Consider the following 27,209-nt stretch of genomic DNA (forward strand, 5'->3'; position numbering starts at 1 on the left):
TTCGGCGTAGGTAACCTTACCTCACTTAAAAGTTTCGGTCAATGGTCTGGTGTCCTAGCAACCACACTAACACGAACGGTGATCGACCAACGCCCTCGTGTGGTCATCTATATGCAGTACAATTTAAACAACCGATTAGAGCCTGTATGCCAACCATGGGGTAAGTTACATCACATTATAACGTACCACTCTAAACACTTGCCTTTGTATGTGTACTTCTCTTTAAAATATTTATTTGGTTATATTTCGTTAGCTTATGAATTGATGTGCATAGCTTGGTATCAATCATTTCCTTTGCTCATAACCTATTAATTTAATAAATGAAATATTACATATAGCTAATACAGACTATAGGGTTATCATATACTGAAACAATCAAGCAGGCTGTAGTTATAAATCAAGACCAAAGACCAGAGTTGAGGAGTTACTTCAGAGGTCCACTTTATTTCCATGTTTGATAATGTCTCAGTCAGTTGATTTTTTTTGCTACCAAAGCAAAAGGAGGATACTGTCCTACTACATTAGGAACACCAAGTGAATGAAACACTCAAAACTCAACATTAGTAAGCAACTGTAGAGTTTAAATTATAGGGTGCCATAATTATGTAACTTCGGACAATTAGCAAAACCTTCTTCCGTGTACTTCAAATGTAAATACAGATTGATGGTTATCTGTAAAAGAGAAACAAAAAAAAATCAGGAGTCTGCATCACATTTGAGGAAGATAGTCAGCATAAAAACCACATTAGTGTAAAACAAGCAAAGCCTAATTGTATCTCCTGAGTTTATTCCAGTCATGCTTGCTTATCACAGGTGTCCATTCCAAGTCATTTTTTATCTTACTATTAACAGGAGCGCAACCCAACTTTTACACTCAAGAGTCGACAGATTTTTCTTTTACAATAAATATACATATCAAAATAAAAAAGGACTACTAACCATCATAAATAAACACTTTACATTCCAGTAAAATGTACAGAGCATCAAAAGGTGAATGGCAACGAGGAACATAAAAACCGCTATGGAAGGAAAACGCAAGGGTAATGGCGAGTGCAAGCATAGCTAATCTCTCTGCTGCCCCCTTCTCAACCGTGCTAAGGCCGCACGTGTGTTACTGTGCAAGTCTGGGGTCTTCCAGCTATCAGGACAGAAACGCTGGCAGAATTAAGCCAAGTTAAAATGTAGCTATTTCTGGCAGACAGAAAAATAACAGACACGTTGCTCCAGCTACAATACATGGAGCTCAGGGTGGGGTTATACCGTGACGGGTGGCTAGCTTCATGCAGAGAACACATGCGCTGCAGTGATGCTGAGGGAAGCTTGGCAATAGTGTGCCCGAAGCTCTGGTGTCTCTGGGTCCCCAGGACATCACACATCCCCACTCTCCCCAATGCAGTCACTGCAGTGTCTGCCATCAAATGAAAACCCCAAAGTCAATTCAATTTGGCATCATTTTCTTCCTTTTTTCCCCAACAGGAACAGTGCTGTTCCTGAGTCTTACTTCATTTGCCTTCAAGAGAACAAAAAAACAAAAACAAAGACGTAGTAAGGGTTGTCAACTAAATTTGAGGCCTCTCGCCAGGTGATTATTACTATTTTGATGCATGTTGTAATTTCAGGGAAGGTAGCATTCACCCAGGCGTTAAGAAAGAGAGAGACTTTGTTCTCAATTTAAAATGGCGAAATGTGTAACTTAAGAGTAGGCTTTGTGTGTAGAAGTGTCCTGACGTAGCAAATTAATAATTACAGAAGTCCTCTGGGATTATTAACCAAACTGAAAGAAGAAATTTCCTGGTCCGGATGCTGAAATTAAAAGATAAAAAAGAGGTAAGTGAAATTGTATAAGCAGTATTTATACAATTCTTGGGAATGTTTCAAATATATGAAAAGTAGAAGAACAGCCTTTGGGTACATACACGGATTCCCTTCAAAACTGAAGCCCCCAGGGCCTCCAAAGAACGCCTTGAATATATTGTTTGCATCGAAGTCTGTTAAAGATAAAAAAACAACAACACAGCTTTTACATAGCCATCACAAACAATCGCAATACAGAGTTAGGAAGACTAAATATTCAACAGCACATTAATATATATTTTTATATAGCAAATAAATACCCAATATAAATCATAATCTTGGTAGACAAAATCGAATGAATTTGTATTGAACGGTGAGTCTAGCGATTGTTCCCCTGACTGCCCCCAATGATTGATTGATTGATTGCACTTTAATTATCCCCAAGGGGGAAGTTCTTTAGCCACCCAGCCACTCACACAACAACATACATCAACAAGACAGTAAATACATCAAGACAGGGCACAGTACAACATACACTAAAGCAACAAATAAATAGGTATTGTGGCAACCCAGATCCGGCTCAGCACCCCTGGAAGCCAGATGGAGCTTTTGAGGTCATTGGAGCCGGTGCCAATTAACTACACGCAGAGCACCCGAGGAACAGGTGGAGAAGCAGGGCTTAAATAGCCTGCTTCTCCACTCATTCAGGGTTCTCCCAGGTGTAGTTTGTGTACGGAGAGACCGGTCCTCATTGGTGACGGGATTCCACCCACAAGGGATGGGACCGTCGATTCCTCCCAGGTTTTTGTTTCTTTTGTAAAAGTTATGTTGGTTTGAATAAAAGTGCAGTTTTGGCTTAAGTAAAGCTCTGAATCGTGTCCTGGCTGAAGAAGGCGGTTCGCTCACCGTGCTGCGTTGCCACAGTATGCACCACAGACACTGAAAGGACGCAATAATCACAACAATACGTACAGAATAAATCACCACATCATATATAGTAGCAGCTTTTATTAAAGAGTCTGATCGCTGTGGGAACAAAGGACCTCCTAAATCTCTCAGTGGAGCATGTGGGTAGAAGGAGCCTTTTGCTACTACCACTCATAGTGATGATGTTGTGCAAAGGGTGGTCATCCCTTGGCAACACACTCATCTTCCTCATCACCCTCTTTTCTAATATTTCCTCCAGAGAACTTGGGCATGAGCCAATAATGGAGCCTGCTTTTCTTATGAGCCTGTTCCTGTCTTCCACTGTTAAGGCCCATTTCCACCAGATCTGTCACGGCAGTTAAACGTTCACCACAGACAATAGAAACCATTCTAGTAAATGTAGCCTATTCCACTGTTTAAGGTCGCGGCACAGCACAGAACCATCCCCAAACCGGCACTTTGTTTACGATACTTGCCTCTTGTATTTTTGAAGGTTGCCGGTTCACAGCCGTGTCTCAGAACACTTCTACAGCCAATCAGTTTGCATTTGCTAATGAATATACAAGAGCTCACATTGACCCCTATGCAATTCACTAACAGGGTAATATTATACAGTCTATCTATGGTATCAATCGCTAATCAGTGGCACCTTGCTAAAGGTTGAATACTGCAACAATTACGACGTAGGATTTGCTGCAGACTCACACACAGCATTATTTATTTTAATCTAAAAGCCTACCTGTTTTGAAAACAGTCCAACATAATCACGTAGCATGGTCTATGAATATTCATGAGTTTACACTTCCCGCTGATTGATGCATTAACAATACGAAAAGTCAGTCTGGAGTTCAGTCAGTGAATTGTTGATCCTCGAGATGGAAAAACACTGCGTCCTGTCCTGTGACGTCGCTGAGGATCTGGTGGAAATGGGCCTTTACTCTGCGTTCTCACCAAACGCGACTTTGGTCGCCTTGTCGCGTGGTCGCCTGAGTTTCTTCTCGCGAGTAGTCACAAATCCGTTGCGGGAGTGATTTGGGCAAGTTTTGTCACGCAAACTTAGTCGTGCGTGTATGAGGAGAGGCCGACTCTAGAGGCCGCCATGTTTATTTCTGTCAATTCATTCTCAACCATGGCCAGTCTTTACGTGTTGTGGAAGTGCCAGAGACTTCAGAGAAAGCGACGCACTAAATAATATAAGATATTATATAGATATCTGTCCATACTGAACCGCGACATGGAGGAGAAAGGGAATGTTGCCGTTTGCGGACTCCCGCCGCCGGACTCCCTGAGCTTAGCTCCCGGACTCCCGCCGGCGGACGGCAAACAATCGCGGGCAACAATCCCTTCTCCTCCATGTCGCAGTTCAATCTGGACTTCAGAGAGTCAAAGTCAAAGTTCCTTTCCAATTACAATTACAATAAGGGCATTTAGCAGACGCTTTTATCCAAAGCGACTTACATTGGTTAATACACACATTGACACACTGACGGCAGAGTCAACCACGCAGGGCGACAGCCAGCTCGTCAGGAGCAGTTAGGGTTAAGTGTCTTGCTCAGGGACACATCGACACTCAGCTAGGAGGAGCTGGGGATCGAACCAGCAACCTTTCGGTTACAAGACAACTGCTCTACCTCCTGAGCTAAGCCGCCCCTCGCCCCTTTCCCCCAATTTCTTCTCCGCCATGGTCGAGATAACCCCCACTACGAGCCTTTGCTTGTTGTGGACGTACCAGAGACGTCGCAGAACACGACGCAGTCTATTTGTAATATCACCCAGAGGCGCACACAGCTTTTGGCCGTGATATTATATGTTATATTCAATCCCTTTCTGCTCCATGCTGCGGTTCACTCCGGGCTGCAGGAAACTCAGTCTAGTTTACTATCTAAATGGACACCAAGGTATTTAAATGAGGGAACTACCTATACTGGCTGACCTCTAATAAGAATAGGGGCCAGTCTCACTCCCTATTCCCACCCTCCTCCTCCAGGTCCTGACCAGTCTGCCCTCCCTATTCACACCCTCCTCCTCCAGGTCCTGACCAGTCTGCCCTCCCAATTCAAGCCCTCTGCCTCCAGGTCCTGCCCAGAGCCTCACCTCCCATGTTCACACCCTCCTCCTCCAGGTCCTGACCGCTGTCATAGCGGGCCTTCTTCTTGGGGTCGGACAGCACCGTGAAGGCCTCTCCCACCTCCTTGAACTTCTTCTCCTCTTCCTTCTGCATCTCTATACTGGCACCACTGTGACGGTCTGGACATGGAAGAAACATGTTGATTAAATAAGACTGGCCGTTTTCATGATCGATGATTTCTGGACGGGCCAATTTATTTATGACATTTCTTCTTATTATGACACTGTTTATATAAGACAGAAATTATACACAACTCACTTATAAAACCTCTAATAAATGTTTTCCCCTTTCTTTTTAAATAGCAAATCATTCTATACATAAACGACTTTGTAATATACACCCTTATTTTGTAGAGAACTTGAATAGTGAGCAATAGATTGAGGTGAATGGTTCTGCGTGCCGTCCTTCACCTGGGTGGTGCATGAGCGCTCGCTTGCGGTAGGCCTTCTTGATCTCTTCCTCTGAGGCATGCTTGTCCACCCCCAGCACCCTGTAGTAATCTTTTCGCTTGCTTTTCTTCAGCTCCAGCTGGGCGTTCTTCAAAAATTGCTTGTGTTCTACCGATTAAACAGAAACATAGAGCAGTGCGTTTAGACATGGGACGTTATATATTTCTAATTTTTAAAGGCTTAGGAGTTTTACCCTTAAACTTGTAACAAGGTTGTTACAAATTCATAATAAATCTGGAAATCCATATCTAACAGCTGAAAAACAAAGCTGCTGAAGAAGACAGCTTTTTTAAGTCACTCATGTGAAGATATTCACAATATCGGCAACGCTAACGGTAATACACTACAATCAACTTATTGAGGGTTTTGTATCACGATCCAAATCGTATATATAAACGTATCCCTACGTACGATAACTAGCTAAATGTTCTCCCTCTATCGCAGGTAGGGGTAGGGCATCTTGCTCAATGATGCCTACAGGTAGACTACAGTCATCTGAAGTCAGACTTCTGCGACCAATGATGCCATGACCCGGCGCAAGTGATAGCTTGTGGCAGCTCACCTTTAGTCTTCTCGGTCTGGTAAACCTTCTCGTAATCCCGCACTGCTTCTTCATACTGCTCTGTGTCCATGTAGCTGTGGCAGCAAAAGTAAAACACGAAAGGCTTTTCTTCAGTTGCACTCCATGGACAACGCACTTGAAATTATGATCGCAATACAAATACTGATAAGAGTAATCAATAGTTGACTGATAGTGTACCATTGAGCTCTCCGTAAATAGGCCTTGATGTAGCTCTCGTCCAGCTTAATTGCCTTTGTGCAGTCGTCAATAGCTTGTTCTAGTTTTTTCAACTTTCAAAGAAAATAAGCAAAGGCGTTACCAGGCATGAAGAGGACAGACGCTCCATGAGTCTATTCTTGTTTTGCAGAGATGTTACTTACGCTGTGATAAATTATAACTTCTGTTTACAAATAATAATAATAATACGACAAAACAATGCCCTTGTTTATGTCACCTGATCAGCATATAAATGTATGAACAAGACAGAAAATGAGCAAGGGTTTGTGTGTGGAGAAAAAAAGATATGTTTGACTGGCAAACGACTCATATATATGCATACACCTTCTCCGGCCCCCAGTGCTCACCTTTGACCCGACAGTTCCTCGGTTACAGAACAGCTTGGCGTTGGTCTTGATGTTGTTGGGGTCTATTGTCAGTGCTGCAGAGTAGAGCTCGTACGCAGCCTCGTAGTCGCCCTCTTTGAATGCCTTGTTCCCTTCTTCCTTCTTGGATTTAAGTGCCTTGGCATTCTGCGACGACAAGAAGCAGGATACCGTCTCAATACTGTTCTACAATAAACAGCAACTTGGGCTTTGATATTCTTGATGGATGCGTGGAAACTCGGAAACGCATGCAGGAAACTCACCCTGCATGCGAGGCGAGCCTTCTCGTGGTCGGGGGCCATGTGCAGCGCGTGGACGAAGAACTGGACCGCCTTGTCGATGCAGTCCTCATAGTAAAGGCAAAGGCCGCGGACATACAGTGCATCCCCATTAGTGGAGTCCATTCGGAGGATATCACTACAATTAACAAAGAAGAAAGAAACTATGAGGATTACAAATTAGATCTAAAAAAAACTAACAAGTGAAGTATGTTGCCTAGTAGGGGTGAGGGGAATAATCGATTGATCCGGATTATTTTCATCCGTAATACTTTTAAAACATCACATTAGTTACAGAATCACATTACATATGATATCGGCGCTCATGATCGGCTTAAACTGAATTCTCCTATCTAATTACATTTCTATTAGAACCAAGATCCTCAGTCATAACAAATACAGTAACCTGAAAACTGCTTGGGCTGTCTGGCAACAATTATTAATTGTACATTTTAAGGTACTTCTTCCATACCCTTTAAGCAGAGATGTATAGTAATGAGCCATCTCTAATTAAGGGATGCAAACTTCGCAAAATTTGCAAACTGGTCTGACGATGACAAGCTAGGGGCCCTCTTTCCTTATCACTAAACATAGTGTTCATTTTTGTTATTTATATGTACGTCGGCAAATTAATATATGTACTTCTTCCCTCAATAAATAGTTAACTGTCCTCTAAAAAACATTTGGACACATGACTTACTAATCATATTGGGCGATATGCCATCCAATCCAAAGCTATATGATGCTACACATCATATAGTGTTAATGTAGGAAAATCCCTTCATTTGCAGGCTCTTCATTCTTGCTAGACTTGAGGTACAAGGTTAACCAATAAATAAAATAAAACACCAAAACTTCTATTAAACCAGAAAACTTGTAAAGTTAGTGTTATAATTCGCTATTGGAAATGTATTTGTACGGTCTCCATTGCTGAGTGGATTAATTGAGAGATTTGTAAATTGTCTCTAAAATAGGGCTGAACTGATTGGTTGAACAGGATCATTACGGCATTACTAATTCAAATCAGTGGCATAAGTTATTGACTTGAGACCATACATTGCAAAAGGCAATGGCATCGGTAACACTCCTAAATGTATTTTATCAGGCAATCAGGATAGGATATTCATCAGGAACTTCTACCTAGCAACTCAATTCTTTGGATTTATTTTTGGATCCTTTTGATTATATTGGGATCGCATAGTTTGCAGAGCAACAATACGTGGAACAACCCCGCCCACAAATGACCCTCCCCACATTAATATTTGTACTTCAAATCCACACAATTCGTGTTTCTGATCTATTTTGGATTCCTAATTCCGCTGAAAGGTGAAGTGTCTGTCTGAATACGGCCACTAGTGAACCTAGTCTCCCGGCTCTCCTGCTCACCTGGCTACACCTTGGGCCTCAGGGTAGCGCCCAAGCAGGGCTAAGCACTCCGCCTTCAGCACCTTGAACCTGTGACAGGCTGGGGCCGACTCCAAGGCTCGGTCCATACAGAAGACAACCTAAAGAGAACCAAAGTTTGCAATCTATTGATACTTGACATGATTAGAATAGTGTTTTTTTCGACAAAACTACTAAATAAAAAAGAACGTACCATTCTAAAGTCCCGCTTCTCAAATCCTATTTCCGCCATCTTCTCATATTCAAGGATGGATTCTGCATTCTTAAGCTGGAGACAGAAATGTATAGGTCAGAGATAAATAATCTACTATAAAAATGTGTTATTATTGTATTCATGAGATAGATAGATAGATAGATAGATAGATAGATAGATAGATAGATAGATAGATAGATAGATAAGAACTTTATTAATCCCATGGGAAGGTTTCCTCAGGAAATTGCACTTCCAGCAGCAGCCAACACCACGTTACAAATAGAATAACAGTAAAGAACATATATATATATAAATATAAATGTGCCAAAGTACAAAATGCTTAATACAAAATGCAAAATGATAAAAATCTAAAAAATATATAAGCAGGGAAACAATATACAAGAATAGTACACAAGCCAAAATTCACATGCGGGAGTGCCTAAACAGTGCAAAAAAACTGTATCAAACAGCCAAGTTGTGTTTGATATGTAGCGTTGTGTCATGTAGTGGGTGGTGGGTCAGGCCTGGTGCTCCTCCCCGACCTCTGTCCTCCTTTGCCGCCACCTACCTCTGTATGAGGTGTCGTACAGTTTAATGGCTCGGGGGACAAAGGAGTTATTATATTATATTGTAGTATTATGTGGCTCCAATGGATTATCCACATTGCAAGCCAACGTGTACATGTAGGTAGCCTTACGGGCCTACATAATCTCCTGCTACACCAGTCTGTATTATACACTCTTGTTTACAGAGGCTAGTCGAAAACTGTAGCTGTATAATGGGACAGTCAAGGAAAAGTATGTCAGACCATGCTCTCTCTCTCCAATTAAACTGACCGACCTCCTGATGGCACTGGTTGTTGTCAAGTTCCAATTCCAGAACCCTCTGGAAGCAACGCTTCGCTGCCATCGCGTTGCCAAGAGAAAGATGGCATTTCCCCTCTCGTAGATGACCCTGTCAGCAATGAAATGATGGTTTACAAACAGAGAGGAAACACTTTCTATGAGGAAAATTCATACATGGGTTCGACAAAGAGCTGTGTTGTCCACAGCTTACCTTCATGAACGTGTCGTCCAAACGCACAGCCTGTTGGGAGTCCTCCAGAGCCTCTCGGTACCGACACAGCATCATCAGGGTTGCCGCCCTGTTCCCATAGTAACTTGCATTCTTGGGGCACACATCTGAGAAAAAAATCAAAAACGTATGGATACCTAATCACTAGCCTAGTGGTTTCAGTTCATATATAACATGTGGCTACGAAGAAGACATAATCAAACTATTACCTATGGCCTTGGTATAGTAGTTGAAGGCTTCAGAGTAATTCTTCTTGACGTAAAAGGCATTGCCTTGATCTTTGAAACTCTCTGCTTCCCTAAAGACGGGAAAACTGTCAGTAATGCCACCACATACAATTATGTGGCACTGACTAGATAGAAAGGAGTCGGTCATTATGAGTCACCACTGACACACTCACAGTAATAATACAAATTGTAGTATTATTGTTCTGCTGACCTGATTCCTTCAGAAAGATACACACATATAATGACACTGTATTGTTGGTAGGTCGAAAATCGCATTGCAAAACTAATCTAGATATTTATTTAGGAATACAATTGGGAACACATTGTCTTCATCTTCGTTAACATTGTATGGTTTATTATTACTTATCGTGTGACTTTTGTCATTAATTTTTCACTTTATATTATTTAATATCAGTAAAAAAAAATGTGAACGAGGCAGTTCATTGTTACCATAAGTTTCCCTTGGATTCAGTCTCAGAGAGACCCGTTAGCCACTGGAGTAGCTGTGGGCCGGAGGGGTTTCTACCTTTTAATTCATCATGTGGGTCACAAGTATGACTCTAGCCCTAGGGTCTCGCCTAATATAGCAACAGCTAAAACCATTCGCTTATTCCGTTTGCACATGTGGACATTGGATGACAGCGATTACATAAACGGTACTGAGAGCCAGGAATATATGACACCGCAGTTCGGGTATCCGTCTCTTCTTTTTTTGGAAGCGTTTCGTGCCATTCAACATCACGTCCAAACAACACGAGTAACTTCACATTAAATAACCAGAATATACGCATATATACACTCCATCAAATAACTTCAAATACACACATAGCCAGTCACTTGCTACGGTCCCCTGCTACGGAGAGTAATGTGTCTGAAGTATTGGGAGGCAGCAAAGCAAAGCAAAGTGGAGAGTATTAGGTAACCGAGAGAGAACTACTGCTAACAGCTAACTGGTTAGCTGTAATAGTCCGACATGAAACTAATCTTTTTGAGGGTCTGCACCGAGAGAGTCTTGATCTAGTCTGCTGTCCATAACACAACCACTATTCACGGGTACCTTTCCAATTCTTCGTCACTGAGCATGTCCATGTCAAGGTCCGAGTTCACATCATCACAGTCCACAGTCGCCATTTTGCCGATACTGGATAGGGGCGGGACGAGGGGGCGGAGAAAGGGCTATGTTGTTGGAGACCACTCCCCTTTAGCAGACTGCAGACATTGGACGTCATCTGTAAACAGGAAGCATTGAATCGGGTGAGAAAGTAAGTACGCTTTGTTTGAGCTAAATTGTGTTATTTCCTTATTTCCAAAGCTCTAAAGTTGGTTTATTCTTTAGATGTACCGTTTAGGCTGAAATGTGACATTGACAATGTAATGAATTATTATGTTGGCAAACCTTTGCTAGGTTACTTCATTAAAAGCAAAAGCTAAGCTAGAGCTAATTTTTGTTGCACAGCTTTTCCCGATTTTGTGTTTACGTTAGAGTCTGACAGTTTTGGCCTGATAAGCATTTGTACTCTGCAGCAGTATTTGTAAAATATGTAATATGAAAAAGTTGTTGTGCTATGCTGCGGCTTGTCTGTAAAGGGAAGTGTAAAGAGTCCCGGAGACCAATCGGAGCGCAGAAGTGGCTCTCTTGCCTTAAAACATCCCTCTTAATTTGTTTGTTGTTATTATAATAGTATATGTTTATTTCGCGTCGAGTCTTGCACTGTTCTCATGGAACACCTATTCACAGGTTTCTTATGTTCTGACTGAAATAACCAATCATGGGGAAAAGTTGCAAAGTAGTGGTATGCGGCTTGACTGCTGTTGGAAAAACGGCTGTGTTGGAGCAGCTACTGTATGCCAATCACGTGGCAGGTAGGCTCTCTTCCATATAATGTCTTGTATCAATTTATTTAGATCCAATTATTATTGGCCCATTATGCTGTTCCTGCATGAGATTGGGGAGACCATGGCATTAACAATTTTGTCGCAATTGGATAAAAACCTTTATCATTTAAGAATGTGCAGATTATTTTATAGGCTATACATTTAAAATTGAAACAATAGATCCGTAGACAACCTTGACAATTTACTTTGCTAAACACATTATATTGAATAAAAAATGCCAAGTGACAATGGAACATTGCCACCAAAGTAATTGGTGCTTATACTTGATTATAACTTACTTAATTATTTTCCTTGTACATTCTAGTGTAAATGTCTGTATGATTCAATGGCAGTGTGGATGAAGTGGTTAAAACGTTTGGAAAACAATATCATATCTTTGCTGGAAAGGAACATCGGTTGAAATACTGAAACTTTTCTGTTAGGTTCTGAGCCCATGGAGACTTTGGAGGACATTTACATTGGCTCTATAGAGACAGACCGTGGCACACGAGAACAAGTGCGCTTCTATGACACCCGGGGCCTCCGTGATGGGATGGAGTTCCCGCGGCACTACTACTCCTTCGCTGACGGCTTCGTGCTGGTGTACAGCATCGACAGCAAAGAGTCCTTTAAACGCATGGAGGCCCTCAAGAAAGATATCGACCGGCAGAGAGACAAGAAAGAGGTGGGTCCATGTCTATTCACTGTCGTTGGTAGAGCAGGGGTCAGCAACCTTTTCAACATGCAGTGCCAGTTTGACATTTTCTCGTTAATGAGTGTGCCTTAAACAACAGTATATTAAGAATTAAGCTGAATTATGCGACCAAAAACATTTCCAGAAGACCTGGAATTGTATTATTTCCATATAGTCCTTAATCATGCATCAACATTTTAAATGTTTTTTGGTTGTTGCAGTGTTCTTTGGAAAAAAAATGCTGAGTCAGGATCGCTTGTAACTCACTTTATTTGGTAAAGGTTTGGACTAGTCTCTATGAAGCAAAAGGAGGGGAATTGTATAGGCATGCGTGGAGATACGCTTAGTAGGGCATCTGATGGATGCGTTACCTGGAGCGTTCTGGCCCCCTGGGCTATGTGTTGTGACTTAAATACTGGGCAGGTGTGGACTCAGTTATGTGCTCTGATTGGCTAAGCATGGTGCTGAACTCCCGCCTCCTGGATACTCGTACGTGTACTCTGTGCTGATCCCTTGCGGCCATGTATTGGCATTGCAACTTGTTTTGTGGATTGGGGCTGACCCATTGTGGCTATGTGTTGGCATTGCAACTTACAGCGAGAATTACACTTGTTTTTGTGGCCTTGAGCGTCTGGGTCTCTCGAACATCTTGACCGCTCGTATCTCTAGAATTGACACATGATGAATGGCTTCCTGTATGAGCTGGACGCCTCCCTAGGCTCAGGATCCCTCCCTAAGGTGAGAAAGAAGCCTCTTTAATTGGTAAGGGCATATGTGGCCTGTTGGTATGAATGTGTAAATTATGTTACATTGTTATATTTGCAACATTGGCTTACAAATTATAATTACATATGTCCCATCTTAAAACACCATTTTCAGAAACTCATTGAAAAACATATTTGCACTGTAAGAAATGTAAAAAACGAGAATATATGAGAATGTTGGAACCATCCACATCAATATCTTTAAGACATGTACAGCTTTGCAAAACCATGTGAAGGCGATGCATACAGGCCACTTGAAACAATATTTTAAATATTTTCACAACATAGGTTTAAAAACTATTAATTCATCCCATTTCAGAACACTGCTTTCTGTAACTAATTTAAACATATTTGCACTGAGAGGAAATGCCCAAAACAGAATAAAGTGCAAAAAAAATGATTATGCTGCCGCATTGTGCGGTGAAATCTTTTAATAATATTTTATTTTATTTTGTATTTTTTTTCAACGGTGCCAATGATTATGCTGCCCCGTGCCAGTGGTGGCACGCGTGCCTAGGGTTGCCAACCCCTGTGGTAGAGTAACATAAGAACAGGGTGGCAGTACCTCTGGAGGTGGACAAAGGTCAATTGGTGACTTACTGGAGGGTTTCTGGTTTGATCCTGGGTTCCTTCTACCTAAGCGTCCATGAGCAGGACCCCCACTGCTGTCAAACAGCAGGTTGTAGCCTTGAATGGTTAACACCACCACTGGTGTGGGAATGTGTGTATGAATGCATTTGAGAATAGAACAGCCATAAAGAGTGAGATAAAGGCTTGTTAGAAATATTAAATTATTGTTATTATACTCCTGTAATCGAGATAAAGCGACCATTGCAATCCACACAATCAAATCTGGATACAGAGGTGGGCTGTGCTTTAGATGCAGAGATGAAAGAAGATGTAACGTTGTTTAACAGGTGACCATCGTTGTCCTCGGCAACAAGCTGGACCGGGACGGTGAGAGGAAGGTGGAGCACAACACGGCCCAGAACTGGGCCAAGGCAGAGAGGGTGCGCCTGTGGGAGGTTTCAGTGGTGGACCGCCATTCACTGATCGAGCCTTTCGTCTACCTGGCCAGCAAGATGACGCAGCCCCAGAGCAAGTCCACCTTCCCCCTGAGTCGCAACAAGAACAAGAGCAGTGGCTCCGTGGACAGCTGAGTGGCCAGGGGTGCTTGGTTCTTTAGGAGGGAGGACAGACCACTGGATTAATTTGGGGGGGGTTGGTTAATAGAATGCAGAAGTTACACATGTATCTAACTACTACTGTAGCTTGATAACTTCTGATTTTAACTTCTGTTAGTTAAGGGAATACATAAGTTTCATGCAGAAGTTAACTAACTACTTCTGTAGTTAGTTACACACTGAAGGTCAAAGGATGTTGGAAAAGAAGTGCTTCACTGATGGATCTCTTGGCATCATGATTGTATAGCATTCATGTGTAGTCTCTGCAATAAGTACTTTAATAGAGCCAGGTTGTTTATTATTTTGCTCGATACTGTACCGAAATTATATAGATCTCAAGAATATTGTTATTTCAGTGTACAAGGCTGCAAAATATTCAATTTTGTGTGAAATGGCAAACCCTGTGCATGAATCCAGTGGTTTTAGTGTAATCAATAGTTGACAGTTGACCAATCTTGTTTATATGTTGGGTAAGACATCGATACAACATGTAACTAATAACGTAATGTGGAAATACAAATTGCCACAAAATAAGCCCTCTTTTCAGTCACAGGGAATTACTTATTATTTCAAACAGAATAGAGTAAGGTTGACGTGTCCTCACTGCTGATTTTCATTTTGGTTACCAAGTTTTTTCCACTTACTTGGTACCCAAAACAGTAACTGATTTTATGAAATATTAATTCCAAAGATGACGGCCTTCTATATCTTCTCACAGTTAACTAGATGGAATTCAAAAAGCAGTCAAGTGAAAATGTCTATGCCCAAATACAAATATCAAAAATGGTAATAGATGGCATAGCAAAAGAGATCTTTAAATTCTGCCGTCATACAGCGTTTCAGGTAATGTCAACATTACAAATGTTATTGGTTAAACATCATCTAATTACCGGTTTCAAATCAGTGTATTGTCACATCTAAAGGAAAACAAGACATTTCACATGAATATGCAGTGCATATGCTGGTTGATGTAAATGTTCAGAATGTTGAACTGAATATTTTTTACAGTGCTGTTTTATTCTGAGATGAATGCTGTAGAGTAGAGTAGTTACATATGTTATCGTCTTGTCTGTCTTTTTTGTCATTCCAACCAAATTCTGCAGATAAGAATAAATTATTTTGAGATGATGACATGTGTTTAAAGGGGACTATGTTTGTTGTGTTGGCGAATTATTTTTTTTATATAAATGGATGAATGTGATTGTCTGTCATAAATCCCTGACAGAATTCAAGCTGAATGTTTTAATTGTTAATCAGAAAAAAAATCTCTTATCGTTGTGACCAAACTTTCCTCCTTTATGTTACCCATTTGCGGTCATTTTCACACTAAAATGAATGTAAATCCATACATAATTATTATTTAAATTCTTTATTTAACAATAATAAATATAAATAAATAAATAAACAAACAAATAAATAAGTATCCGTACTAGAATAAATAAATATTTAAATATTGCATATAGTTTAATCACACACTCCTGCATGCATACTCACACACTCACATTCATCCACATATAAATAGGTCATTGTTATATTATGAATATCTTCTCATTGCTAATTGGTCGAGTTTGGTTTCCTTCGATTGTCTAGAAATCTCTTGAGCTGTGCGAAAGCCAAGCGGAACTCGTAACGTCTCAGCTCCCAAGCACACTTCTGGTTCTGAAAGACAGAAGGACAGCGTCAGTTCTATGAAGAGAGGTGAAGAATGCGATTGACCCAACGCTAAAGCACATTTCTGGTTCAGAATGACAGAAAAACAGTATCAGTTAAATGAAGAGAGGTAGTGAGGTAGATAGACTAAACACTTAAGAACACTTCTGCAAACCAGACAGATATATAGAAGACCGACAGACACTAAGGCAAATGAAAAAAAAAAGATATGAAAAAAGAAAAAAAGGAGGCAAATGGGCAGAGAGGAAGACACATCAACAAGACATGAAGGCATGTAGAGAGACAGATAGACAGACAATATAATATAATAGAATACAGACCTCCTGAGTGTGTAAGATGGCCAGATGATCAGCAAAGGAGGCCAGGGCTGTTGCTGGGGTCTCTGCATCCGTCACCCCATCCTTGCCCACCTGTACAATCCCATTCATCAGGATTCAAATACACAACCTATACTGATTCAAATGGACCTAGTGTCAAGACTAGTCTAGTGGATTCAAATCCACAACTTTGTGTTCTATTTCATTCAAACCCACAACCTACTGATCTGTTTGTTTGTTATGTATGTGCTATTCCATTGTAAGGATTTCAACTCCAAGCTCCATATATTTTAAGATTTTAACCCAACAAATTATTTACCACAAGTATTAGGATTCAATCCCAAACATTGAATAGTTATGAGACACCCCGACCTTCTGAACATCTAGCCAATTTAAATCCTACACCCCACCAGAGGTGGTATGTTAAGCTGTCAGACACAAAAAAGGGACTAGAACCTACACACTGCTGTAGATTGTTGGTTTGGCGGAAAACAAGGTTGTTCAAGAGCTGTACTTTCATCGGATTCCATGGCATCGAGGTCTGATGGCCATCAAAAACTTGTGAGAACAGCTGAAATGTTTTTAAGGCAAGCATTGGTACCGAATCCTCCTGTAAAAGAAGAGAAGATAAGAGATGTGTAGAGAGGAAACGATAAGAGGGAGAAAGAGAAGAGCGGAAGAAAGGAGGGAGGATGAGAAGAGAGGAGAGGGAGGAGGGAGGAAGAGAGGAGAGAAGAGAAGGTTCGTTTAGAAGAGATGAGAGGAGAGGCGATGAGAAGAAGGGAGGATAAGTAGAGAGGAGAGGAGATGAGAAGTAGACAGGAGGGCACATGAGAGGAGAAACGAGGAGGTGGGAACGCAATGGCTCATTGAGAGACCAGCTTGACAGACAGTAGAGGTGGTCCATGTTTACCGTTGCATCACTGAAGACATTTTGTGGGAAAATAGGTGCAGTCTGGTTTTCCGCACACTGTCGAGGTAAATATCCTCCCTGAGAGCAACACACAGGGAGAGATAAAGAATGACAGAGAGAAAGACACAGATTAAGAGTCAGACAAATAGTCAGACAAAGAGAGAAAGACAGAAAAAGAGGGAAAGAAAGACCCTCAAACAGACCAAGGGAGGGGGGGGACAGAATTGTTTTTACTGGATTAAAAGAGTGTCAGTTATTTTTTTGATATTTGACTCGACTAATCAAACCAGACCAACCTAGTTTGATTAAGAACTAGGGGTTAAAAACATTCATAATGAACAACAATTTAATTCTCCTCCTTTTCTTTAACACTTATTTCAAAGTAAGAAACATAAATTCCTTATTTATTACTGGCCCCTCTGACCTTAAGTTAACTGCAATGTAATTGAGCTCTCGCATTTAATTTCTTAAACTAATGTTAGTTATAATCATTAATTAACATTAGTTCTAAAGAGACGATGGGAGTAGCTTGAGTGGATATAGTGCTACACATAATAACGAAAAAGTTCTGAAGAACAGACTTTTTTTGCCATCATCCAAGCTTAGACGTCGAGATGTCCTTTTCCCCGGCAAAACAGTCACGTTTCAAATATAATAGCAGTCAGCCAACAGGCTGCTCTACGCAGCTTTACAATTATTTATATTGTGTGTAGGGTGGTGGGTGTGTGTCTTACCATGTTTTCAAGAAGGAAGATGATCTTGGTGTTGATGCGGCCCAGGTGAAACTGGTTCCAGGGACACTCCATGGAAGACTTGGACACACCTGCCCAGCACAACACAACCAAAGACACGAAGACGGGCCACATTCTGACTGCTACAAAACTACACTAGAACAATCCTCCAACAGAACCTCAAGTCCTTAATTCACTGCAATATCTACACACTAAATCACTATTTATCTTTTACTCCCTTTCTCTCTCTCAATGTTACTTCTACTCTATAGTGCTCTATACCACCAGTCTGATGTCTTAAGGAAAAAGTTTGTTGCTTATAAAGAGATGATGGGGAATTACAAGTGCCAGTATTGATGGGTTTTTTTGCCAGCTGATGTGGTTTGATAAACCACAAGATGCCAGGATTTCCTGTAAAAATATAGATAGGGGGCTTTACCAAACAAAAAGAGTCTGCCATTTTGGGGCTTTGAATCCTGTTTAAACTGACCAAATGGTCATTGGTGTTTCAACATCTATATTTGGAGTATAGGCTTCAGGTGTGGGGGTAGAGATTTGGGGTATACATCTTTTATTTGATGATTCTGTATGTTTTTGGTTGAATCTGATTCAATGTTTAGTAGATAAGTGAACAATCAGTTAAGTGAGTTTGGATAAGGAGGTTGTAGGCAAGGGGTACAAATCTCGTTATTTAAGTGGGGACCACAAACACGGAATTTGTTTGAAAGTATTTTCTGATTCAATTCCTTAGTTTGGTCTATGCAACCGGTTCAGTACACTGATTAATACCTTTGCAAATATTTTTAAAGTTTAAGCATAAGAATTAACACGTTAGCATTTTATGCTTATGTGTGAATTATTTCTAAAGTGGAGTTCTCTTCAATTTAATATATTACATCATCAATTTAGAAAAGAAAATTATTGTAGAGGACAAAAGGAGGTTGTGGGTCCAATCCAATAGACATCCTATAGACCAATATAGGTTATGGGTTTGAATGAAAATGCATTTAATTTACCATAGTAACAGCCCTGACCTCAACATCCTACCAGCTACTAAATCTACTCTTATTCTTTTCCATTCTATTGTTTTGACTCGTTAAGTCTTTCTGCAAGCTTTCCTGACTGTCTGTCTGCCTATCGGTCTTCTTTCTGTCTGTCTGTCTGTCAGTCTTTAAGTCTTTTTGGCAGTGGTGTGCTATAAAAAAGTTGCTGAGTGAGACAGAGTGTATACATATGAATCTGAAATGTATGTCAGTGTTTTTTTCAATTTTTTAATTATTTTTAAAATGATGTATTTATTGCGGACAGTCGGGAAGGAAGGAAATTTATTTTGTTTTCCTTTTTACTTTCTCTTTCCTTGTCTCTGAGCTTCTGACGAAGTTGCTTCGGGTACTTCCGTATGAACGGAATCCGGAATTCCCAGCCCCATTTGTAAAACAAAATATGAACGAACCAGCACACATGAATGTAAGCCAATGATCGACCATTACTATTTAACCTATTGAGAGCCTACAAAGACTTAAAACAATTCTTAACGCAGTATCCCATTAACAAACCCATTAAGCTCTTTATTTGACGGAAACCAATACAAAGTCTATGTTTTCTCAGATTATAGCCTAAAGATGGGTCTCCCCGGGCGGCAACTTGTCTGAATTGAATAAGTACAACTATTAGAAAACGAAAGCGTGTTAGTTAATTCGTTTTCTCCCCCAAGGCCCTGCGCAGTACCAACCGTGACGTGTTTCTGAAGTAACTTTTTTCTACCTAACTGTCAGGGTACACATTACACAGTTACCACCGAATTTACATGCCAGGGGGTTGATCGGAGTTTATTTCCGATTAACATACACGCACCGTTATGACCCTGGGTCATTTGAGTCTGTATTTGATTAGTTTTCCCTCCCTACCAAAGAGTTGATGTTCTCCCTGTGTCTCTCAACCTCTAAACCTTGTCCTCTCTTTTAAATACCCTCTCTCTGTGTAACACTAACACACGCAGTATCACTAATTCTCTCTCTCTCTCTCTCTCTCTCTCTCTCTCTCTCTCTCTCTCTCTCTCTCTCTCTCTCTCTCTCTCTCTCTCTCTCTCTCTCTCAGACCGACTATGCAAGGGGTTCTCAAACACAAGTGGACTGGTACTGGGCCATGGAGCATTGGCCACCGGGCTGCACAGATTTAGAATATATATATTTCAAATATGCATACCTGGCCTCAGTAATAAAAAGGTTGAGGAACCCTGGAGTAGGCTGTAGATTAGTTGTAATATTATATTTGATAGTTATTGTTGTTTGACAATAACTATCTTGGGTGAGAAGCCATTTCCTTTTTTGCCTGTTTTCTCCTGTTTTGGTGTAGGGCGGTAGGTAAGACAATTTGAATGTTATTTTTGGGTAGGGAAGTTAGTTTTCAGTAAGTTTTTCGTTTTGTTATTTTGGCTTTGCTCCCCCTGAAACTAAACTACCCATAAAATAAACATTTCGTGTTCAGACTGCAAAAGAGAACCTAGTTTCCCTGGTCATCTCTATGAGTTGACCAGGGAAGCTAGGAAAGGGGGCATACACTTTCATGTCACATCCTGGTTGTAAAATATAGGCTATACTCAAATATAAAATATCGTTTGGTCATATGCATCGGTGCTACTGGAGCCTTATTGAGAATCCTCTATTCAACACCGATTTTCCTTGATTGCAGTAACGGTATTGTGAGCTCCCCTCAATGCAATTGTGTATTTCGCACACTGCTGGGCTATATAATTAGGTGGGCCGAATATTTTCGAATATATTTTTTTATTCGTTTAATGAAGACGTACAAATAACGTTGAAAATAGGCATACATTTAATATGATCATTAAGTCAACAAGGACATAGTTGAGGCCGAGGGTACATTATTTCGTTTTCTTCCATATATTATCCATGTATTCGTCCCCTGTACTGGGATTGAGGAAGGTTCATTCATAAAAACGTCCCTCGACGTCATACATTAACCATAGTGTAGTTTTCATTTTCTTCCATTAGAGGGTTCTCCTGCTACCAATATTCTTCACCCTTTTCAACTGTCAATTCATACATAATGTATGCCACTCAGCCATTTTTGGGACATATGTAAAGCGACTAACAATGAATTGTATCCTTTTTGGCCTTCAAGTTGAATTCAGCACCTTAATACAGTATTGTATTGTATTGTCATTCTTATCGTTTGTAAACTACCTGCCTTGCATTTCATGCTGAGGGGACAAATTAAGCATTTGGAATGATTTTTAAAGCTTTGTTTGGATTTATTTTAAAGCAAACTTTGACGCACAAGTGATCTCTCACACTTCTGATCCAGGTTAGAATGGTCCCAATTTAATAAAGACGAAACAGTAACATGGCAGTTTAGGCTTATTCTTTATTCAAGAAACCTTTTTGCAGTCTTTTGGTCATCATAATTATTTTTTTTAGAGGTAATCAAGGATTTACAAAAATATATAAATACATTTCTTTTTTATCATACTCCAGTGTGGGATAATAAAATGTCCTACAAATACATACACATAAGAAAACATGAAAATTACATGAACTGTGATCAGTTTGCCTAAAGTAGTGGAACAATAAATATGTAAACATGTGAAAAAGTACTTTCAATAAATAAATTAAATAAAACCTAAAGATAATAAATATCAATAAATAAAATGTAAACAAAATTAGTTTAAACATAAGTTCGGAAATAAATAAGACGTACAAATAATGATAAAAAAAGAATGATAAATAATAAAAAACTTCGGGGATCTCTCCCTAGCCAGAAGCGGCTGGTCTAGAGACGTTGGGGCCTAGGGGCGTTGGTTTGGCCGGACGCGGCTAGTCTACAGGTGGGGTCAGGGGCGGTGGGGTTTGACCGGATGTTGGTTGGTCTTGGGACTGTTGTCTAGCCGGACCTTGCTGGCCTTGGGAGGCGGGCTTGCAGCAGGTCCAGCCTCTCCAGGTGCATTTTGCTCTCCTTCCTGATCAGCTCCCATGATGCTGCACTGGCACCCTGGAACAAGAAGTGACACTTTTGTTATCACTTAGAATACCTGAAAATACTCATAGCTAGTAAAGGTAACACCCATCTAGGCATTCCTAAGAGGTGGTAAATGGTGTAATAAGCACTGGTAATACAGATAGTACTGTGAGTACTGCTTGAACTGACAAGCAGATAATTAGAACTCTTGTGTGCAGCACTGACTGTACCACTAACCGTAGTAGTGGTATTAATACAGGTATAAGAATCTATAGCAGTACTACCACCAGTAGTGGTGGCAGTAGTATTGGTAGTATTATCTACAGCAATACTACCACTAGTCGTATTAGTGGTAGCAGTACTGATAGTAGTATCTAAAGCAATAATACCACTAGTAGTAGTAGTGGTAGTAGTATCTAAAGCAATAGCAACACTAGTAGTATAAGTACTAGTAGTTAATAGTAGTACTGTTAGCAGTATCTACAGCAGTACCACCACTAGAAGTAGTATTTTTAGCAGTAGTGTTATAGTAGTATTTATAGCAGTACTTGGGTGAGGTCTTACCATCCTGTGGACTGTGACTCTGAGCAATTTTTTGTAGTAGTGGGCCAGCTTCTTATGTGTCTGTGATTCTTCCTGGCTGTCTGCCTGCCGGGCTGTCCTCTGGACCTTCTCCTTGTTAGCCATTACCTATATAAAAGAAGGAAATCAGATGAAAACATTGCAATTAGGTTTTAGTCAAATATGCATGTCTGACTATGGTCTGCCTGTGTGTGTGTGTGTGTGTGTGTGTGTGTGTGTGTGTGTGTGTGTGTGTGTGTGTGTGTGTATGTGAATGTGTGCGTGTGTGTGTGTGTGTGTTTGTGTGTGTTTGTGTCTGTGTCTGTCTGTCTGTCTGTCTGTCTGTCTGTCTGTCTGTCTGTCTGTCTATCTGTCTGTTTACTCACACAACTATTGATCTCCCTGGCCTGTCTGTCCACAGTGATGAGGAAGCGCTCCGTCTTGTTATGGTCCCAGGATACAGAGGAGAGGTTCCCGTGATACAGTTGGATGATTTGCGTAAGACTGTCTCCTATGAATTCCAACTTCTCCTCCACCTGAACAGAGACAGAGAACAAAGACATGCAGAATGTCAGACCGGGTCATAGAGGGTCAGTCTAAATAAATAACAGACCGCATGAAAGACTGATTCTTTTTAGAAAGTTTTAGAAATAAAACAAATGACTATAACAATCAGAACACAAGTATGATTGGCTTATTTTTTGGGGGGTTTATAGTCAAGTACATAAGAAGTAGGACTAATATATGTTGTTTATGTTTTGAAGAGTAGGGTGGCATTTGGCAGATCAAAGAGACAATGGACACAATGGACTCAATTACCTTTGCTTTTTGGATGTGCCTGTAGAATGATTCTGGAAAGGGGACGGGACATTGCTGGTCCGTCATCTCACCGCCCTACACACACACACAAACAAAAACACACATGTTACTTACATACAGGATTGGCAACCAGTAGTTAGCTTAACACACACGTTTAATTATTTGTCTGAAACACACATGCACAGATTTACAAAACGTAATGCACACAGCACAGACTTTGTCCAGCAAACAAATTGCCTTATTTTTGAATATTTAAGTAGCCAGCAAAACAACGGCATAATGTAAACTGATATTCTATCTATTTCAAGTTTTACTAACACCATTAAATAGAATAATAGATAACTGCGATTTTATCAAGTAGTATTTCCTCTTGCTGCATGGTGTTCTGTTTTTGGACTATGGTTTGAACCTGTCGTAAAAGTTAATGCATCAAGTTCGAAATGAATGAACACAAAGTTTTAAGAAATGTCTTTCAACAAGGTACTCACCATCTGATCTAACAGCGACATCGAGTCATTGCTGAGGTCCCCGTAGAGTCGAAGCCAATTACAGCTCTGCACCGTAACAACGGAGCTGCACAGGAACACCAACGTGAAAATACAGTTCAGCATTTTGCGACAAAACTGGATTTCAATTCTTGAAAAAACGATAGCAAGAGCTTCAGTATTAGTGTGGTATGTTGAATATATTTTTGTTGCGAATGTTACCTGAGCGCAGAATCCACACATTTAAGCACCAGAGAGATTGGAAAGTTAAAAATCCCCACTTTCGGGATCCGACACTTTCCCTTTCCAAAGTGACTTGATACAAACTCCCATATCCAACATTCAGATTCCACGATGCAATCAGGCTAAAACCTGTAAATACACAATGAACATATTCTAGTGACAAGTGAAATAAGTGGAGTAGGCCTATATGGTTAAAATATTTTCGAGGCTAACCTATACAAATGATAAAGCCTTTAAGGAATAGGGTTAAGATTCCTACGTCGTAGCCTATATTGAATAGGTTTAAGATTCCCATGTAGTATATTCCTTGATCGCCTAAACATCCCCAAATCTATTCTTATCCAATTTTCTTCAAAGTCAAAATGTATCAATTATTTTAAGAAATAAAACGGTGGCTTCTCTATCTTACTTCGCGGCTGGGCTCGTCAATTGTTACGTCACTTTCTGTTTCGCTTTCTTTTTAAATACAGAGGCGGCCGGTCACACGCCAGTTCAGAAAGTTGACGGTTCCGGCCACAGTTTCAGGACCGCGTTTCTATGACCCTAGTTTTTTGTGACACGGCCTCCGGCACACGTGTAAAAAGGCACGTATAAAAACCTATGCTAACCCAAACCCTATTGACAATCTACCCTATACACTTAACCATCTCTAACCTAATTGTTAAATTGCATGTCCTGGTGTTTGATTACAACTGATAATAATTTCAGTCGAGTTTAGACAGTTCCTCTATGCCATTCATGTACATGTTGTTCTTGTAAATTGGCATTCACTCCGAATCTACCGTATTCAACCTATTTATATCCTGTTCTGTTAGGGCAACTTTGTCAGATTCTCTAGCCCTTTTACAAATAATCTGCCAGCCTGTTTGATTCCTGCCTGTTTCTTGATTTGGGGTTTTGTCTGCTGATTGGATCAGCCGCTTGGAATTCTGATCCTGTTTCTCTGTCTTTGCCAATCCCTGGACTACTCATTAGAGGTGGATTCAATGATTCGTTTACGTGAACCAGTTCGCGTCAGTCAGTTCGCCAAGATGAGTCGTTCGCGAATCGTTCGTTCGTTCGTTCAGCCCAGTTTCCGGTTCAGTCCAGTTTCCGTTTCCGGTAGCGGTGAATCGCATCATGCAATGCACCCATTGCATGGTTCTCAGCTGAGTCAGTCAGACTCAGTGCTACCGGAAACTCGACTGAACTGGTTCAGTCGAGTTTCCGGTGAATCGAATGGCGAATCGAATCACTTTATCCTGAAAGTTGAGTCAATATCGTTAATTTTATATATTAAAAAAATACCCGAGATAAAGGAACAATGTGAAACCCTAACCCTAAAATGTAAACACCAGGCTACTTGACAAGAAAATGTAACGGACCACCTGAGGCTTTACTTCACCTCAGAGATAATGCGTTAGTTAATAATGCCTTGCGGCATATCATGCGGCATCACCTGCGCATAGTGCTGCTGCGTAGGCCTACATGGACGTTCCAAGTATGTTTACTTCATGTATCGTTGAAGCTAACTAAGTAAAGCCTAGTTATAACTATAACCTGCTCCTGGTGCAGTGCAAGCAACAGTGTGTGCCGTGAGTCGCCTCGGTCCCTCGTCTTCCTGAACGAACTGTCTGCGAGTCGTGGGTCTGGGAGGAGTCAATTCTGAGTCACGAACGACGCGAACGAGACGACCGACGCGAACGAGACGACCGACGCGAACGAGAGAGAAGAACCAGTTCGGATCGTTCGTTCTAACGATTCGTTCGTTCGAACGAATCAGTTCGCGACCGAACCACCTCTACTACTCATCGAAAGGTGATCTGGTTGGTCTTCCTTTTTTTTGCTTTTCCCTTTGATCTTGTGCCCTGTATTTTAGCTTTAGCATTTTTTCTGGGAGACAGGAGTTTTGTTTGATACCGATAGAGCTGACCCCTTGCTCTGCCTCAAATAAATCATTTAAACTTCATACACACCATACATACACACAATTTGAGACAACTATTTGAAATTTCTGTCCAATAGTGAAAGGGTTGCTAAAGGGGCCTACACACCACCCAGACTCAAACCAACTGCCTTTATCTCGTCCGACAAAAAAATTGCATTGAAACACACTGCAAAGTTCAGCGCTTGCGCGAGATGCAACCACGGTGGTTCGTGAGAATGGTGAATGGCGTCCGAGGCCAGACTTTTACGCCTCGTGCCCACTGCACCGTCAGTCAAAGGACGTCGGAAGGCGTGGCTGACGGATGGGGGAGCTTTCCAGGGTCGTCAGAGCCTGATTAGTGTCACAGTGCTTACATTTGCATACGCAGTCTGATTGGATGACGGATCCTCTTCGTGCCTCTTCTATTTTTGAAAGTTACCGGTTCGAAGCTGTGTCGCAGAACACTTCTACAGCCAATCAGTTTGCATTTGCTCATCAATATTCATGAGCTCGCATCGACCCCTAAGCAATTCACAGGATATTGTAATATTATACATTCTATCTATGGTATCAATAGCTAATCAGTGGCAAAGAAGAAATTAAAGTCTGCGTCGAAGCCTCGTCTATTCTCTAATCGCAAGTCCAATGTCGCGTGTGGACAGTGACGTTGCCATGACATCTAGAAATCATACCGTATTTAATGGGTTATAAGATTGATGTGTATGGGTTGATTATAACTCATGAATAATATTGTATGAATCAATCTAATCATAATAATTTTTACAATTCATATAGGCCTATTATAATTATGCACATGTTGAGCCACACGTTGAGCCATCACCTGGAACGTGTCCGTACCGCTTCCTGTGGGGATTGCAGTACGGAACACTGATGCCTCACTGCCGTGCCGCTTCCGTGCCGGTTCTGGTGGAAATTGGCCTTGAGACACGGCTGCGAACCGGCAACTTTCAAAAAATAGAAGTGCCGGTTTGGGGACGGTTCCGTGCCGTGCCACGACCCTATCCAGTGGAATAGCCTACATTGACTTTAATGGTTTCTATTATTTTCGGCGACTGTTTTACTGCCGTGGTGCTTCCGTGCGGGTTCTGGTGGAAATTGGCCATAAGGGGGCACTGTGTTAATTTGAATCATGTTTTGATGGAATGACATGACCTAGTAAACAGACCACAAAGCTGAATAGATTTAAGACCTGTTTTGTGCCATACCAACATAAATACTGGCTATTTCTTGCCAGATAAGTTATGCAGCCTCACAGAGTATGCAGATGACTGGGTTCTAATGGCCATGCTTCATCGACTAGCCAACCTATGGCCTAAGGCCCCACTCATATCCAAAGTCACCTGGTTACTTTCCCCAGCTACAGACGTTTTAGCGTAACATTCTGTATAATCTTCCATCCCTTTCATGCA

The 27,209-nt window shown here is 41.0% G+C and overlaps 4 protein-coding genes across 9 annotated transcripts; 1 reads left to right on the forward strand and 3 right to left on the reverse strand.

The window, feature by feature from the left end:
- Positions 1-436: 436 nt before the first annotated feature.
- Positions 437-10,773, reverse strand: dnajc7 (DnaJ (Hsp40) homolog, subfamily C, member 7). 4 transcript variants are annotated; one of them, XR_013812227.1, is made up of 15 exons: positions 10,696-10,773; positions 9,621-9,709; positions 9,394-9,518; positions 9,178-9,291; positions 8,338-8,412; positions 8,127-8,245; positions 6,726-6,879; positions 6,445-6,609; positions 6,059-6,150; positions 5,861-5,934; positions 5,260-5,406; positions 4,816-4,968; positions 1,917-1,988; positions 1,261-1,803; positions 437-672 (listed from the first exon to the last, which is right to left on the reverse strand). XR_013812227.1 is itself a non-coding variant. In XM_079746246.1 (15 exons), the coding sequence occupies exons 1-14, from the start codon at positions 10,767-10,769 to the stop codon at positions 1,766-1,768; spliced, it is 1,491 nt and encodes a 496-aa protein (XP_079602372.1). In that variant the 5' UTR covers positions 10,770-10,773; the 3' UTR covers positions 437-672; positions 1,748-1,765. The 4 variants fall into 4 exon arrangements, 2 of the variants coding, with proteins under 2 accessions (XP_079602372.1, XP_079602371.1); XR_013812228.1 differs by having other exon boundaries at positions 940-1,803; XM_079746246.1 differs by having other exon boundaries at positions 1,748-1,803.
- Positions 10,774-10,855: 82 nt separating this feature from the next.
- Positions 10,856-15,281, forward strand: nkiras2 (NFKB inhibitor interacting Ras-like 2). The gene is made up of 4 exons (XM_079746919.1): positions 10,856-10,900; positions 11,377-11,501; positions 11,957-12,198; positions 13,889-15,281. The coding sequence occupies exons 2-4, from the start codon at positions 11,408-11,410 to the stop codon at positions 14,129-14,131; spliced, it is 579 nt and encodes a 192-aa protein (XP_079603045.1). The 5' UTR covers positions 10,856-10,900; positions 11,377-11,407; the 3' UTR covers positions 14,132-15,281.
- A 428-nt stretch (positions 15,282-15,709) lies between these two features.
- On the reverse strand, positions 15,710-17,922 carry LOC307082499 (interferon a3-like; the record flags this gene model as incomplete). Its single annotated transcript, XM_079746105.1, has 5 exons — positions 15,710-15,814; positions 16,147-16,236; positions 16,604-16,753; positions 17,057-17,134; positions 17,791-17,922. 5 exons carry the CDS (start codon positions 17,920-17,922, stop codon positions 15,710-15,712), a joined length of 555 nt encoding a protein of 184 aa, XP_079602231.1.
- A 3,234-nt stretch (positions 17,923-21,156) lies between these two features.
- Positions 21,157-24,320, reverse strand: ifnphi1 (interferon phi 1; the record flags this gene model as incomplete). 3 transcript variants are annotated; one of them, XM_079747163.1, is made up of 7 exons in its annotated part: positions 21,157-21,798; positions 22,330-22,455; positions 22,713-22,862; positions 23,146-23,220; positions 23,634-23,718; positions 23,853-24,002; positions 24,283-24,320. In XM_079747163.1, the coding sequence occupies 5 exons, from the start codon at positions 23,652-23,654 to the stop codon at positions 21,691-21,693; spliced, it is 480 nt and encodes a 159-aa protein (XP_079603289.1). In that variant the 3' UTR covers positions 21,157-21,690. The 3 variants fall into 3 exon arrangements, with proteins under 3 accessions (XP_079603289.1, XP_079603288.1, XP_079603287.1); XM_079747162.1 differs by having other exon boundaries at positions 24,133-24,295; XM_079747161.1 differs by lacking the exons at positions 23,853-24,002; positions 24,283-24,320 and having other exon boundaries at positions 23,634-23,756.
- Positions 24,321-27,209: the final 2,889 nt, after the last annotated feature.

This window comes from Pollachius pollachius, assembly GCF_949987615.1.
Source record: "Pollachius pollachius genome assembly, chromosome: 11".
Classification (NCBI taxonomy): domain Eukaryota; kingdom Metazoa; phylum Chordata; class Actinopteri; order Gadiformes; family Gadidae; genus Pollachius; species Pollachius pollachius.